This window comes from Corapipo altera, unplaced genomic scaffold, assembly GCF_003945725.1.
Source record: "Corapipo altera isolate COAL_440 unplaced genomic scaffold, ASM394572v1 61553, whole genome shotgun sequence".
Lineage (NCBI taxonomy): Eukaryota > Metazoa > Chordata > Aves > Passeriformes > Pipridae > Corapipo > Corapipo altera.
This window is the reverse complement of record NW_020884918.1, coordinates 6,883,622-6,899,768: the sequence shown is the minus strand read 5'-3', so window position 1 is coordinate 6,899,768 and position 16,147 is coordinate 6,883,622. Positions and strand designations below refer to the sequence as shown.

At 49.5% G+C, this 16,147-nt stretch overlaps 1 protein-coding gene across 5 annotated transcripts in view; it reads left to right on the top strand.

Moving 5' to 3' along the window:
* Positions 1-349: 349 nt before the first annotated feature.
* Positions 350-16,147, top strand: part of MYO5B (myosin VB) — a 146,163-nt gene continuing 130,365 nt past the window's right edge. For all 5 annotated transcript variants that reach the window (XR_003529766.1, XM_027656049.1, XM_027656047.1 and 2 more), the window contains exon 1: positions 350-468. Coding sequence is in view for 4 of the 5 variants with exons in the window: in XM_027656049.1 (XP_027511850.1) it covers positions 442-468 (27 nt within the window). In the remaining variant the exon portion in view is untranslated. The remainder of the gene's footprint in view (positions 469-16,147) is intronic.

The window sequence follows — 16,147 nt, the reverse complement described above, 5'->3', positions numbered from 1 at the left end:
AAAGGGGGGAAAAAAACACCAAACCCAGCACCAACCCACGGTGCCGGGGGGGGTCCCTACCCCTGGCTGGGGACCGGAGCCGGGCGGGATGCTGGGGACCGCCGGGGAAGGAAAAAATATTTATTAAAAAGGGCTTTAAAAAGATAAATAAATTAATAATAAAATCCGAGGCGAAGCGAACCGAAAGGAGCCGAGCCGAGCCGCCCCATACCTGAGCGGGGCGCGGCGGAGGCGGAGCGGTGCTGCCTCCTCCTTCCTCTCCCCCCCACCCCCTCCTCCTCCTCCTCCTCCTCCTGCCGCCGCTCCCTTCCCGTCCCCGCACCCCGGCCGGCCGCGGCGGGTGTAAAGGTCGGTGCGTCCGTGTGTCCGTCTGTCCGGCTGTCGGTCCGCCCGCCCGCCTGCCGCCCCCATGCTCCGCGCTTAGCGCTGCCGGCCCCAGCCATGTCCACCGTGCAGCTCTACACCAAGGTGAGCGGGGAGGGGTCTCTGTGCACGCCTGTGTTTTCCTGGGATCCCGGGCCGGGGGCTGTTTACCCGGTCCTGGAGGGGCCCCGCAACTTTCCCCGCACCCGCCGGGACGGCGCCCGCACGTGCGCGGGATGCGGAGGGGGCACCCCCCGCACCCCCACGGGGGTCCTCGTCCCCTCCCGGTCCCCTCCCGGTGCCCCGCGGTTTCACCCACCCGGGTTCTCTGCAGGAAAGGGTGAACTTCGCCCGTGGGTCGAGGTGGTGGCGGCGGCCTCGCCCTCCGCGCGGTCCGTCACCTGCGCGGATAAAACACTCTCGGCCTCCCCAAATCCTCCTGTAACAATTCCTGTCCCCCCACCCCCCCCCACCCCTCCAACCCCCCGTATTCCTAACCACGGGGGGTGGAAGGAGAGGAAGACGCAGTCCGTAGAAGTGTCTTAACTCACCGAAGCGCTCCCGGGGCGCCGGGTTTCCAGAGTCCTTTTTTGTTCCGCAACTCCTGGATGTGATCCCTTGGCAGGGGTGTAATGGGACGCACCCGCTTCCTCATGGCAGCCGGGGAAGGTGACATGGCTGGTGGCCTGGCTGGGCGCTGTGCTTCAGAGGGACACCCAGAATTGCTCCTAAAAAGCGATCGTTGTGGTTAATGGGAGGCTCAGGTGCTGCTTTTTTAAGCAAAGCCTGGGATCTAGAAAAGATATCGCTGGGGTTTTCCGTATTTTATTTATTTTTTTTTAATTTTATTTTCATTTTATGCCTGTGGGATACTTGAGTATTCCCTGTCCGTGGCCAAACTAGGCTGTGGATGCATCCCACGCAGTTCGGGGTTTTTCGCCCCTGTTCGCAGCGAGAGGTCTGTGTCTGGAGAGATCTTTGCTGATTGACTTGTCCCGATGAGAGAGCTCCTCGCACGCAGCGGGAGATCTGCCCGGTACGGAGCGAGAGCGGATACGGAGCGAGCCCTCTCCCTGTGCTCTGCATTTTCTCGAGGCTCCCCGGGAGTGCTGCGGGCAGCCGGGATCCAGGGAATGTGCTCTGTAAAAGCCATCAATAACATTAGGCAGGGGCTCATCAGGAAAAGTGCTTGGCTTCAGAATGGGTTTTGCTGAAAGACTGTAGAGTGCCAGCATCATGTACTGTAATAATGAGAATTTTAGTGTTTTAAACTCTTCCTGTGACCGTGGTCAGCATGGAGATGCTGCCAGATTGCCAATCAACCCTCTCAAGGAAGCACTTTTTGTCTCTGTGCTGGTCTCCCGGGCTTAACTTTGTTGCAGATTTCTGCTTCTTGTAACTCATTTTGTGAACAGCTTTTATGTAACGTTGGGGGTTGCCACTTTTTTTTTTTTTTTTTTGGATGTTGCTGTCAAATGGATGGAGGATGAACTGTGGTTCTGGCGGCTCCTCGTTTGAACCTGAGAGAATTGCGGAAGCCCCGCTGCTCTGAGCAGGGCTGTCCGTGAGCAGGCTGGCCTCCATCCTTCTTGGGAGCACTTTAAAAGCGGAGTCTCAGGTTTGGAAAAGCTTTTTCCCTTGGAAAATCCGAAAGGGAGCAGAAGTAAAGCTGTGGCTAAACTGCTCTGACCGCAGCATCTCTTTGGATGAGTGCATGGATGATGCGATAGAGCCAGCCTCCCTCCTCCCCAGGGATGCTTCCCAAGTGCTGTGGTATCTCTGGTCTGTGAGCTGATTAAAACTACCTGGTTAATTGATTCTTAACTTGATGATCAGCTAATTAACCAGTGTTGTCTTTTTATGCTGGCTTGGTTTGGTTTATATTCCTGTTGGTCTGTTGAACAAGGTGTAAGATGCCTCCTGGGGTATTACTTGGGATCCTGTTACTGTGTAGGGACTTTTCCCCTTGGGAAGTGGTGGGGATTTGGGGACCACCTGTGTGTGTTGTAAATTTTAGATTTATTTTTAACAAAAACAAAGATTCTCGGCGAGAGCAGGTGTTTCAGCACTGGCTGTTCTGCAGGTGCCTGTCTGTTTTGCAGCAATGTTTTAGGGGTGCAGCTGTTTTGGTAGGTGGTGGGACCACGGGTGATGCCTTGAACCCACAAAAGGTCCTCTGTGCAGCTGAGTCACGGTGAAATTTAGGACTGTCCCGCTGGGTTTTCTGCTGCATGGGGCCTCTGTGCCAGCTCCGGGCTTTGAAGCAGCAGGAAAATGTTTCCTGTGACTTTGAGAACACAGGGGAAAAAAAAAAAAAAAGAGCAAAAAAGGCTTAAAAGTCACAACAAACTCAACAGCCTTGAGATGCTGAGCCTGGTGGTGGTTGCTGCCAGAGGTCCCTGAGAAGAGAGGGATCATTAAGGAGGGTCCTGGTTCTTGCTTGCACATCACCTCTGGGCAGGAGGTGACTTTCCAAGTGCTCCAAGAGGTGGGGCCTCCTGGATTGCCTTGTTGGCAGGGTGGGGATGTGGCGTTTTGAGGGAGGATGCAGAAGGAGGGGAAGGCGGATGCTGTGGCTGGAATCAATAGTGTCTTGCTAAGAGCCGATCGATCCGACGTGTGGTGTTGCATTAGCACAGCCACAACACTACCTCCCTTGGAGTTCTTCCTCCTCAAGCTGGAACCAGGATGAGAGAAACTGCTGGAGAGCCGCTTTGGAGTGTCCAAGTGGGACTTCTCCGGTTTTCCCACCACTCCTTCTTACTGGACTGCAATGGGAGCTGATGTGTGTTGAGTAGAGAGCCCTTAACTTCCACGTGATGCTTGCAGAGGACTTTCTGGGATGTTGTGTGGACATGTAGCAGTTTCTTGGTGAAAAAGTTCATCATCATGTTGGTGAATTTGGTGTGTCAGACTGGGCACTGCCCTGAGGAGCATTTTAAACTGGAGAGGAACCCATCCTCGAAACACCAGCAGCTCCAAGTTGCTGGTGGAGGCCCTCTCCATCTGATATCTCCCCCTGCCCCTTTAAGATCAGGGCTGACTGGTGTTTAATAGCCCCCATCAAACAAGATAATTAATAGCTGTGCCTAATTATGAGCATGAGAGTAGTTCCAAAACTGCATCAACCTTAAAAGCATGTAGGACTCCACTTGGGTAAATAGTTATGGAGAGACCATTCGAATACCCTTCTCACTCCCAGTGCTTCATCCGGGGACTTTGGGGTTTATCTGGCTGTGGATTTTGTTTTGTGGCAGAAGCAAACAGGAGTTTAGTGCATGTCCCAGCAGAAGAGGAGCTGTGTGGCAAAGGGTGTGGACCTGGTCCTGGAGCTGCTGGCACCAGCACGTGCAAGAGGAGTAGGGCAGGTAGTGGCATCCAGGATTCCAGCTGGCAAAAACCCGTTCCAGATGGAAAGTGCTGGAGCCTTGCCCAACCGGTGTATTGCCCAGTTCCCCCAAGAAACACCTTTCTGGGGCTGCCTGGGCTGGTCCTGCTCTGCCACATCCCCGAGGTGCCCAGCTCCAGCACTGCAGACAGAGGGTTTGCTTCTGGGCAGGACAGCTTCTCAAACCCTATCTACCCTGCAGCAGGAGGCAAAGGCAGCTCCCTACATGCAGGGTTCTTTCCTTCCTCTCCAGCCAGGGCCCTCCAAAGAGACCTGTTGCTTATGCAGCTAAGCTACAGCCCAGGTAGCTGCAGTCAGTCCAGGTGAACCTGTGCAGGTGCCAGCACTACCCTGTAATGATGTAACGGGGATGCTCTGCTCCCTGGGCTGGGTGCTGGGCAGGATCGAGGGAGGACATCACCCACGGAAGGTGCCATCCCCAGCAAAGGATTGATTTGCAGCATTAAAGCAGAAATTAGAGTTGTTTGCATGGCTAGCCTTTGTTACATTGTAAGGCGAAGCTCTTCATGTGACTAAAACAACTATAATTGCTTTGGCTTCTGGGTGTTCTGCTCTCTTAAAGGTGCTTCTTAAAATATGTTAATTGTTCTTTTAAGTATAGCCTCTGAACCTCATGCAAAACAGTGCTTCTGCCAGGAGGGGGAATGAGCTGTGCCTTTCTGCTCCTGGAGTGTTGTGCAGCACAAGATAGTCTCTTCGGAAGGTTTGCAAGCTCTGGGTAAATAAGAAACCAGGGTATTTAGTTTTTATACTATCTTTTTCCCTCCCATTGTGCAAAATGACTGTTACTTGCCAAGTATTTTCTCACGGAGGATAGAACTTAATGCATTAAAAAGTCCTCTTCTAATGGCTAGTGTTGGGTGTAGAAAATGCTCTGGTTTTCACCTAAAGTTGTATTAAATAAAGTAACTGGAATGAATTGGTGGTTTCTGACCCTGGGGAGAAACTTTTCAAAAGTGAATAAATGCTGCCAGTGTGATCACACACTGACTGAGTCAATGAATTGGCATAAACCTTCTGGCATAAAAGCTTCTGAAAATGATTTATCCTCCAAGGCTTGGGGAGGATTCATCCTTGGTGTGTGCCTGTGTGCTGGATTGGGGTTGAGCAGCGGCTGGGAAGTGAGAGAAGGTTTTCCGTGGATTGCGATGCCTAAAATCTTAGTGAGAAAAGACTCTCCAGGCAGTATTAGATAAAATAGAGAACAGCTCTTTTAATGAAGGCCTTCTGGCCACGGAGTAGGAAAGGCGCTTACACTTTTATATCTTTTGCTGATTCTCATATTAATCGGGACATCCAATCCTAAGACCCCTTCTGCCCTGGTACCACTCTCAGAACTGCCCCACTGGAGTCCCTCCGATGGTCTTGGACCTTCTACCTTGTTTTTTCTACCATATCTCCTGCTATTCTGGTCTAGGTGCGCATCCCAACAGAATCCAATGGAATGCTCTTGCTAAACATTTATTGCCTTGAAAAAAAACTGTTGAAAAGACGGTAAACAGATGGTTAAATGGAAGCTTCAGGAATGTGACACACAAACTGTGAGAAAGTGGTGGTCTAAAGTGAAAGAAAACTACAGCTACATGAAAATCTACAACCCCCCCCCCCCCAAAGTTTTAAAAATTCTAAATTGTGTAGAGCAAACTTCTGGGAATAAGAGTGGGGAACAGGGCAAGTTTGGGGTTCAGCCCCTGGACATCAACAGGACCTCTGCTGCAGAGCTCCTGAGCTCCTGCTGCTGCCATTTCAGCTGCTGTTAGGAAAAGCAGGTTATACTTGAAGGTTTTTGGCTTTTTTTTTTTACTCCTGTATTTTGGATTATGAGAACATGTCTGGGTCACTCCACAAAGGGCAGTGACAGCTTGGAGGCCACACTGGGATTTTTATTTAAGGATGAGGCCGCCTCGCTGAAGGAGCCGGGTCTGTCGGCATCCCCGGGCTCCTCCTGATCCTACCTCATTATGAGCTGCAGTCGCAGAGAGAAAATCACTGAAATGTAAAATATGATTGCTCCAGCCAGCTCTCTGCAGCTGGGGACCGTGCCAAGGGCACGGCCAGCACCGCAGCAGCTCAGGGGCCTCCTCGGCTTCCCCGGGATGGCACAGGGGTGATGAAGGGAGAGCCAAACCTGGGGTTTAAAGACCCTCCAGTCCACTGTGTCTGAGGCCTTGAGTACAGGCAAGGAAGGTAGGAGATTGTGGCCTCGGGGGCATTTCCCCCCCTTGGTGGGCATGGGATGGCCCGAGTTCACCCTGTGTCTGGCACTGCGTGGGTGCCCTCCTGGCACCACAGGGCATGCTGCTCCAGGGGCTTTGTGCTGCAAAAACAATCCCATTTTCTTTTCTGTTTGTGCAGCTTTTCGTTTCAGTTGTGCAGTTAATAGCCCCTGTGCTTGGGTTAGATGAGAGCCACTGAGCCAAGGAACATGGAGCTCAGTGCAGGTGCTGGGGCACAGCCCCAGGAGTGACTCCAGAAGGGATTAATTAGCTTGATTCCAGCTGTATGCCCTCTTGCTGGTTGGTATTAATCAGCCTGCCTATTTAAAAAATTATTTTTAAGAATTACTGCCCTGATACTGTTTTAAGGGTGTGAAATTGGGGTGTGGAAATCCCAGTGTGTGCAAGCCCAAATGGCAGCGATTTGCTGGGTCAACTCCAGGGTGAGGCATGGAAACCTGGGAGCATCTGTGGGGTCTGGAGCCTCAGGCTTATGCTGGTTTTTATGAGATGGGATGGGATGAATCATTCCTACCCTTTTCTGCACCGAGGAGGGAGTTTAACTGAGGTTATTTGTCACAGGCAGCCTGGCTGCTGTTGAGGAATGTATTTACAAGGGAGGATTTTTGCTTTGTTATTCTTTTCTGATGCCAATTACCTAGGCATAGAAAATAATGGCCCTGAACATGAATTTATGCATGTCTTCTGGTGACCAGGAAAAGAAGTCTATGTATGTTTGTGTCCGTACATTTATACATTATATATATTTTTTTTCTTGAAGCTGATATTAGTTCGCTGTGATGTGGTGCAGTTCTGGGCATGTTGGACTTCCAGTTTACTTTATTTGTAGCTCTGTTCGGAAAAGGAGTCACATACTCTTACTGAGATAGTTGTCCAGCAAGGAATCTAGAGGAGTAATAGCCTAACTTGAGCATGAAGGTGGACTTTGGAGCTTCCAAGTTAGCCAGCAGTGCAATGGGTATCAGGTAGCGTAGATGAAACCCTGAGTTGGGTGTTTTTGTGTGGTGCTGTTGCCTGATCTTTGACCCTCTGCAAACACAGGCACTTTGTGGTGGTTAAAGGAACATCAGCATCAACTACAATTCGGGTCAGGAAGATGACCGCTGTTACTGCAGCAAAACCTCAAGCTGTGGCAGACACCTGAAGTGTTTGCAAAACACTTTAGTGAAGAATTTGCTCTTCAGCAAAGCTGAGAAAAATTCCCCGTGAACTTTCTGCGTCTTGAGCTGGTTGTAAAGCAGTTGCCCTCATATGCCTCTGGCCTGCTGTAAGACACGTCTTGTGGGGCTGGGTTGGGTTCTGGTTTAGCCCAGTCCTTTAAAAATGAGCAGGGACCTGTCCAGAGATGGTGGCAGGGCTGGGAAAGACTGGATTTGGTGGGTGATGGGCTTCATTTGGCCTTCCTTGTCGGAACACTCCTTAATGTATTGCCTGGGTCACAGTAAACTCATCATTTTTACTAATGAGACTTGTTAAGGGTTTGGTATTTCTGCTCTTTGCCCCTCCTGTGGTATCCAGAGGGTTTGGAAAAGATTATCCCTACAGGGAAGAGCCTGCAGCCTGGAAATGTGACTTTATCTCCAGCTGTGCTCTCCTTTCTCCTTGGTTTGTCCATGTCCAAAATCTGTCCAGTTGACTGAAACCTGCGAGTCATGGGAATGGGTTAAACATGTCAAAGTCTGGACTGTAGGACAAGATACAAGCAATGTAGTCTATAAACCCTTACTATGGGCAATACAAGCCCTTAATTGCAGGTTAGGACTCCAGACTTGTGGCATGATGCAGGATGACCCACATTGCCACTGTCCACCACGACTTTTGACCAAATCCCATCTGATTTTTTAAAAATTTTATAACTTATTTTCTCCTCCACAAGCAGTTTTTTGTAGTACTGACTTTTAGTCTCCTGTGTTCGTCCATGTGAAGCCAGTGGTGCTGCTGGGACCTTCACACCCTGCTCTGGCACTTTCAGCAGATCAACAACAGCACATGTAAAAGCTCTTGTTGCTGCCCCAACTGTTCATGGTGCAGGACAGGTTGTAGGATGCCCTGTCCATGTCCTCCTTAATGTACAGGCATTGCCTCTTTCCCTTTATGTTCCCTGTACTGGCATTAGGGGTGATACCAGTGGGGTGACTTTGTGTTCTCTGGGTGCTCCAGGTGTTTTGTGCTTACGTGGCAACTCAACAGGAGACATGTGCTGTGTCACAGAATCCCAGGATGGTTTGGGTTGGAAGGGACCTTAAAGCTCACCCAGTCCCACCCCCTGCCATGGGCAGGGCCACCTTCCACTAGACCAGGTTGCTCCAAGCCCTGTCCATCCTGGCCTTGGACACTTCTAGGGATGGGGCAGCCACAGCTTCCCTGGGCAACCTACTTCTCCAGACAACCTTTGCCCACCTGTCCATCCTGACTTTTTTGATGTTCCTCTTGGCTCTCATCCACGAATTTCCGTTTGCCACGTGCTTCCAGCTTAACTATTCCTTGAGAACATGCCTTTTCCAAGCTTGGGATTGACCAACCCTTTCAGCTCACAACCACTTCCCATCCTGCTGGACTACGGGCTGCCCCGTGGTGAGTGGATTTGTTTCCCTTGGTGACTCTACACCTCAGACCCAGCCAATCCATACCTTCACCCTTCCTGTGAGTCACTGCCCAAGCTCCTTGACGAAAGTGTCACCGAGGTGTGAGGTGCTGGTAGGATGTGCTAACCACCACTTACAGGCAGCAGAATGTGTTGTGGGTGAATCACGGCCACCACTTATCAAAATGACACGTTACATGTCAGGGATGTGGCTCAGAGAGTCACCTCTCTTCAAAGGAAAGAGACCCTTAATATATTTAAAGATGGGCTTTTTAAAAATCATGGGAATGTCTGGCTTCTTCCGAAAGTCCCACAGGGATGATGATTTTGGGTGGTTCAGGCAAAGCTTCAGCTGCCAAATACCCAAGCGGGCTGGATGTGAGCAGGCAGCGGGGGCTGCTGACATGTATGTTACCAAATGAGGGTTGAAAATTAATTTTTCTAAAGAAATAAAAATTAAAAAAAATCCGATCCTCGTGCCTGCTGTGGAGCCAGTCCTTGGTGCAACACCCCAAGCGAGCAGAAAGTCAGTGTAAGCACATCCCAGGCAGTGAGTGGCTGCCGAGATGCTGAGGTGATAGAAGCTGTAATTTTCAATCTAATTAAGCTGAGTAACTCCTTGTGGATTTGTGCTTCTTAATTACTGTGAGCTCTGATAACGTGGCTGCTGTGGGCATTGCTGTTTTTCGGGCAGTGAGGGTGATGTCCCCCTGGGGTGGAGGAGTGGTACCCACTGAGTGCTTAGGGGGTGGTGTGGGGCTCAGCCATGGACACCCAATCTCTTGGGGGGGGGGGGGGGGCTGGAGAGCTGGAAGTGGCTTTCACGTGGCAGTGCTGGACTACTGTGATCTTGGATTGGTCCCCCACCTCCTGTCCTGTTTGGGGAACAAGTTGTAGGAGAAGGTTCTGCTCCAGAGCTACACAGACCTAGGTGGGAGGTAGATGTGGGAATACTGGTGTGGGAATACTGGTGTGGCTCTCACCAGCCTTTCTATACCTGGTGCCTGCTTTCACCACCACGTTTGGTGGTAAGAAATAAAATGATGAAGGAAATGGAAGACCAAGTGCCATCATCCAGTGCTTGGTCGGCACCTTGTGTCACCGTGCTGTCCCCTTGCCTTCCTGCCTCACCCGGCCTGGGAATAAATCACTTCTTTGCTTGGATAGACTGTGGACACCTGCACTCCCATCTTGTGGTTAATGGTACCAGTAAGGCATGCTTTGGCTGAAGCAAGACTTTCAACAGCACTAAAAAGCTCTTCTGGAAGCCAGGTTTGCATGAGGTGTGAACATCTCACCTGGAGGCAGGTGGAGAGCTGCCCTCAGGGGTGTCTGCAGGGACTCCCCTACTCTGAATACTGAGGTTTTCTCACAATGGCTTTCATGGGACAGAGATCCCAGGGTGCTGGACCTGCCCTTGGCTCTCCTACAGCATGTGTTTTATGGCCCTGGGCGTTATAAATACACTATCCAGAGAGATAAGAAGCTCGTGTTTTGCTCCTGTAAACCCTTGGTGTACCAGCTTTCAAATCTGTTGCTCTCCTTTCCTTTCTGCTTATTCTCTTTTTTTCGCTTTTTCTTCCTAAAGCCTTTGTTTTTGTTTTCACCCTGCCTCAGCATGGAGATAACTTGTTCCTCCCTGTGCAGGGTGGCGAGAAGAATGCTTCTGCTTCGTCTGCCCTGTCGTGGATGATGGAGGCAGAGCTCTTAAATAAAACGCTTCATTTAAAAATAAACAAAAAGGAAGAAGGAAGGAAGGTGAAAAATCTAGGCGTCTTAAGCGTGCAAAATCTCAATTCTAGAAAATACTGATGCTCAGGGTTAAAGGGCTGATGCTTTGGGTGCAACCAGTGGCAGGAACGGGGCTGTGGATTTCAGCCTCGGGGCAAGCCGGCCCTGCTCCTGCTCATCGGGAGCTGCTTTGAAGCCTCGTGTGCTCTTGCCGCGCCAAAATAAACTCGGGAGTCAGGCTGTCAGAGCTGATCTTCGTCTTTTGCTCTACCCTCCCCGCTGCTGTTCGGGGAGTGGTGTCTGTGCTCGCACCCCTTGTTTCAGGAGGTCCCTCCCAGGCGTGGGGACCATCCCCTGTGATACCAGCTGGGCAGGGGTAGTGCTTTGAGAAGCCTGAGCTGCCCGTTTCCTTGACTGTCAGGGTGGGTCTGAATCATCTTTAGTCATGAAACCTGCTTGAATTTCCCTTTCAGCACGCAACACTCCGTGCAGGAGAAGATGGGATGGCTGAGGCAGCTCAGGCTGTGCAACTCTTGAGTCCCCAGAAAATGAGCTGCCAGCAGACTTTTCCTCCCCAGGCACTGCTCTGCCCAAAACAGAGGTTTACATCCCAAAGAAGTCCAGCATCGGGCAGAACAACCAGTGTTCTCACCCAAATGGAACCTCCCTTTATCCAAAGGTAGAAGGAGTGTGGTGCAGAAATCCATATTTAAAAAAAAAAAAAAAAAAGGCTATTCGTAGAGAACAGACTATTCTGTTTGGCAATGCCAGAAAGTCTGTAGGCTCTCAAAAAAATATATTTTTTTTTAATGATTTTTTTTTTTTTTTTTTTTTTGTGTGTAAAAGGATGCTGTCTCCTGCCAGTCTTTGCTCTGGTACAAAGTTTCAACCCTGGAAGGTCGCGTGAGGTAAATCAGCAGAATGCAAACCCTGCTGTTACTGACTAAACTTTGTCCGGATCTCATCTAATCACCAACCTGACAAGTATTTAAGAGCTCCAGCTCTTTTCCTGTGAGAAGGGAGTTCAGTCCCAGCTCTAGTCCCTGGAGCAGCACTTGTCCCAGCTGAGCATCCTTACAGAGCCCTGGCGTCCTTTTGCTCCAAAGGGTGATATGTTTGCCTGAGTGATTCCTTCCCAACTTTAAATGATATTTTCTTTTTTTTTTTTTCAGTAGCAGGTTTACTGTTTTTTTCCCTTTTTTAGTTTCAGATTATTCTGCTTTAATATTTAATAATTTACAACATATTACCCAGATTTAGGCTGTCATTAATCTGCAGCAGCGCGGTTTTTTGATTTCCCTGTGTGAAGAGAAGACTGGATGTTGTGGCTGATAGAAAATCCCTGTGATATTAGTGTGCAGAAGTGTTTTAACCATTGGACCACACAGCTCATAACTAGTGGGGTTTCACCCTTCTGGCATCTCTGAAGGCAATTTCTTGTTTCTCTGCATTCAGTACCAAAGGCTGAACGTTTCTAAAGGAAAAGCCTTCCAACAAAACAATATAATTTTCCTCAGTAATACTTTGGGGACAGTCTGTTGGCGGCTATTTTATCCAGCGTGCCATCTCTCCCCTCTTTGATGTGGCTCATTCAGGGGAAAAATGGCATTACACACTACCTCAATCACTCAGATGTTGGAGAGGATATCGCGTTTGACTAATCGGGGGAAATTTGGGAAGATTTAGTAATGCCAGGAGACATGACCCACTTCCAGTTAAACGCTTTTCAGACAATAGAGATTGTGCTAAGTGGTGGGGGAGGGAGTAGCATTCACAGGGTAGGAATAATTAATAATTCTTCGTAATTTTACATTTACTGTGCTGACCCTTTCCCAGGTTCCGGATGGGCTTGCTTTCTTTTTCCGTTTCCCTTTTTTTTTTTAGAATAAGAAAATACTGGTGCTAACTGGTTTTCAGCAGTTGTGTGTTACCTGGAGATGTCCGTCCCTGGGCTGCGGATACCTGTCCTCTTTGGGATGTGGCTGATGGATGCTGGGATGTGGCCTTTTTGGGTGGCTGTTTGGGATGGAGGGTGTTGAGAGCTGTGGTGCAGCTGTTGGTGACCAATGTTGGCTGGGGATGGGGAACCTGGTGTGGGGGTTTGCCAGCTCAGAAGGTGTCCACCTGATGATGTGCATCTGAAGTACATAAAGACTAAAGAATATTAACCCATAAAGCCAACTTTCAGTGCTTTCTTCATACCACAAACCACCTATGTAGCACATTCCTGTTCCTGTGAGCTTCTGGCCAAAACAGCAACAGAAATTGCAGAGGTGTAGCACTGTGATGTTGTAAAAGTGTGAGAAAGCCAAACCTTGATGCTTAGGTTTGTAGTATATAAGCCTCTCCTTCAAAGACAACAAAAGAGAATGTTCCTTAAGAGGTAACTCCATAATTTTCAGTGGTGCAAGTTCTGTCAGGCAACTCGTGGCTGTTGCTTTGTGCAAGGTTTTATCTTTGCAGCCATGTGAGCTGAGCAAAAGCAACTTACTCTGCCTAAAGCTTATTAAACCCCTTATTAAAAATAGTTCTGTAATCCTTCCGGACTACAGCAGCAACACTTCTGCCTTAATTTCATATTGCAGCTAAACTCTGGCAGAATCTTGCAGTTTGCTGGTGCTGCTAAGAATGTCCAGTGCGATGGGGCAATGTCAGAGCCCACCTGAAAATGGGAAGAGGAGCTGTGCTGCATGGGCAGCCTTTTGGGGGAAAAACTCCTGTGCTGGAACTGCTTCTGGCTTCTGGAAAGGGGTCCAAGTTTTCAACCATTTGTTGTGATTTTTGAAACCAAGCTTTTGAGCGATCATTCAGGTTTAGGTGGTTTTTAATGCTCTGGTTTTGCCTATGGCCCTGGGCTCAGTTGCTCTTTTTCCACAGTATAAAATCAGCTCTTGTTTTCTAAGTAGTTCCCCAAATTCTATCCTCTGAAGAGCCACATTACAGTAAGCTTTTAGTATCTTCACCAAGGAAGTTAACACCTTCCTTGGGTTAAAGTCTCGTTTCTTCTGCCTTCGAGCTTTGATGTCAGTAGGCTGACATTTTTGGCTGCATCTCTGTTGATAAATTCTGCTTTTACATGCGGTTACAGACACAGCTGGAAGATACGTAGCCCTGATGCTTGTCTAGATAGATTAATTTCCTTTGCACACCTCTGGGTGTTTGGTGAATTGGTCACTGGGGGCTCTGAACTCCAAATGGTCCTTGTGTCCCCAGAGTGACTCGAGAGGAGTTTCTGAAGCAGTAGCAGTGGATGTTGAAGCCCTGATGGATTGAAGTCATGTGTGATGCTGAGAGCATATGTGATCTTTGGGTGACTCAGGAGTGATGGTACCTGGCTGGGCAGGAAAGTGGTCTCACTGATGCCTCTCTTCTCTCTCTCTCTCTCTCTCTCTCTCTCTCATGTGCTTTGGAAGAGCTAAAATATATCTGGGGTCTGGACAAACCTGTCCTGGAGTCAGGCTAAACTTCAGTGTAGTTAATTTATCTGGAAGGGAAGGCGGTGTTTTGGAAGGACTTGGCTCCATTCCTCACACAAAACACATGTAATTTTTCAAGTCAGGGCAGAGCAAAATACAGAGGCCAAGGCCTGAGACAGCCAGCCCAGCAGCTCGATGTGCTGCAGATGTGTGCAGATTTGAACCAGGGCTCATAATTGGAAAGATGAAGAGCTTTTGAAGTACCCCAGGCGATGGAAGAGGCCCCAACTGCATCTGCCTCACCTGCTTTAACCCCACAATCAGCACTGACCCTTGTCTCTCACAGGCTTTGTGCATAATTTATGTCTGATTTGAAAGCTGGCTGCTGTGTTAACACAGTTGTGAGGCTTGGAGGAGTCTCCTGGGAGCTGTGGCGCCCATCCACAGGGTTCATGTTGGATCACTGAGATGCATTAAAGATGTTTAAGTTGTCTTATGGAAGCAGACCAGTTAAAAACGGAGACATGGCTTTTTTCACCTTTTGTTTCAAGGCAGAGCTTAAGGAAATCTGAAGCCACCAGAGGAGCATGTGTGGATCTTGTGCCCTGGTAATAAACCAGCGTTAAGGAGTGGATGGGGCCTCCTTCATCCCACAAACCCTTGACTGCACTGAATGTGGGCGTGAAAATACAGTAGTGGCCTTTGGCCACTAAACAAACCAGCTGTTTGTGGGGCTGAAGTGACACCTGAAATCTAGATGGGTCTCTTTAGGATTCGTGTGTTGCTTCAGTAACCAAACTGCTGGTGCTGGTGGTGATGCCCTGGAGCTGCGTCCTGTGTTGTCCTTCCCACGAGGCACGAGCCTGTGAGGATGCTCTGAGCCCCCCCAGACTGGGGAGGCCTGAACTCCCCTGTACAGGGTGAGCAGCTGCTGAACTCTCTGCTTGTGTTGAACATCCCTTCCACATACTCGCAAAACTCCCCATTTTGGGGGGTTTAAGCCTTTTCTGGGGATGTCTCTCGCACTTTATTTTCTGCAGACTGAGCGTGTGACTCTGGGGATAAATTTACCGTGGTGATAAAGCACACATTAGGAGGGATAATGATATTAACTGTGGCAGTCTGTCTTGCTGCCGGAGCATCCTCTATATTTTTATGTCTTGCGATGAGGAGAGATTTGTGGCTTATTTCCTCCAGTGTCAGTGCAAAACGAGATGTGGGCTTTCTCCCGTGCATGCAAATCCTGGAGGGAGTTCAGAAGTGTTGGAGGGACAGGGAAATCCCAGCTTGTGAGCTTTCCCAGCTGGTGTTTCTGGCTGGAATCAGGCTGTGGGGATGCTGAGGTTTGCTGGCTTCCTTTCAAACAGAGCCCAGACTTTTGACAGTGCTTTGCTGGTAGCTGGACAGAGGAGAAACGTCCTTTGAGAACAGGGTAAAATGCCCTTTAAACAGGTTAAACTGCTTTCCTGTGAGAAGGGCTGTTGTGAAAACCAGTCCCCTGGGGTTTCTCATCAGAGCTGGCAGTCTGAACGAGCTCACTTTGTGGACGTGCTGTGCCCATCAGTGCTTTTCTGGGCAACCTGAGCCAGGGCCTTACCACCCTCACAGGGAAGAATTTTTTCCCTGTGTCAGTGGGAAGCCACTCCCCCTTGTCCTGTCACTCGAGGCCCTTGTCCAAAGTCCCTCTCCAGTGACTGAAGTGAATGACTGAAAGCATCAAGGAAAATCCAACAGGAGGAGAGCACTGGGCCAGGCTGGATTTGCTCTGCAGAGTTGCTTGGCATGTGGCTTTCCAGCATGATGCAGTCGGTGCTGGAGCCATCCTTTAGCTTTGCAGGTGGAAGTGAGGCTGTTTTGCAAACACAGCACGGGGAGGACAAGGGAGAGGAGCGGAAAGCAAATATTTGCCTTTCGGAGGTTGAATCCACCCCTCTGATGCTCTGATAGACCCTGCTCCTCTCACATTGGAGTCTCTGCCCTTGCTAAAGCAGTTCCAAGTATACCATTTGTTTACAGAAAGTGGGTCTTATTCCACTGTGGCTGGGAACTGGGAGGCTGTGCTCTGACACTGCCTTTAATAATGCTCTGATAAGGGCTCCCTGCCGTCCTTGCAGGGAGAAAGAGGCTTATCAGGGAGCAGTGAGCAAGGTGATAGGTGCCACAGGGGGGAGGAGGGAAACTGGAACGATGGCAAAGACTGTTGGAGTTTGGTAGCCTGCCTGGCTGGTGAGTGAAGAGGGTAGGCATGGTATTAGGTTGGAAGGCACCTGTGCACTGCTCATCCCCACACTCTGGGAGGGACAGAGGTCAGGGCACGAGTTCTCTAGTCAAAAATGATCCCCCCATTATCAGAAGGACATGGAGGAAGAGGAGATGATCCAAGGGCTGGAGCCCCTTTCTCTGGAGC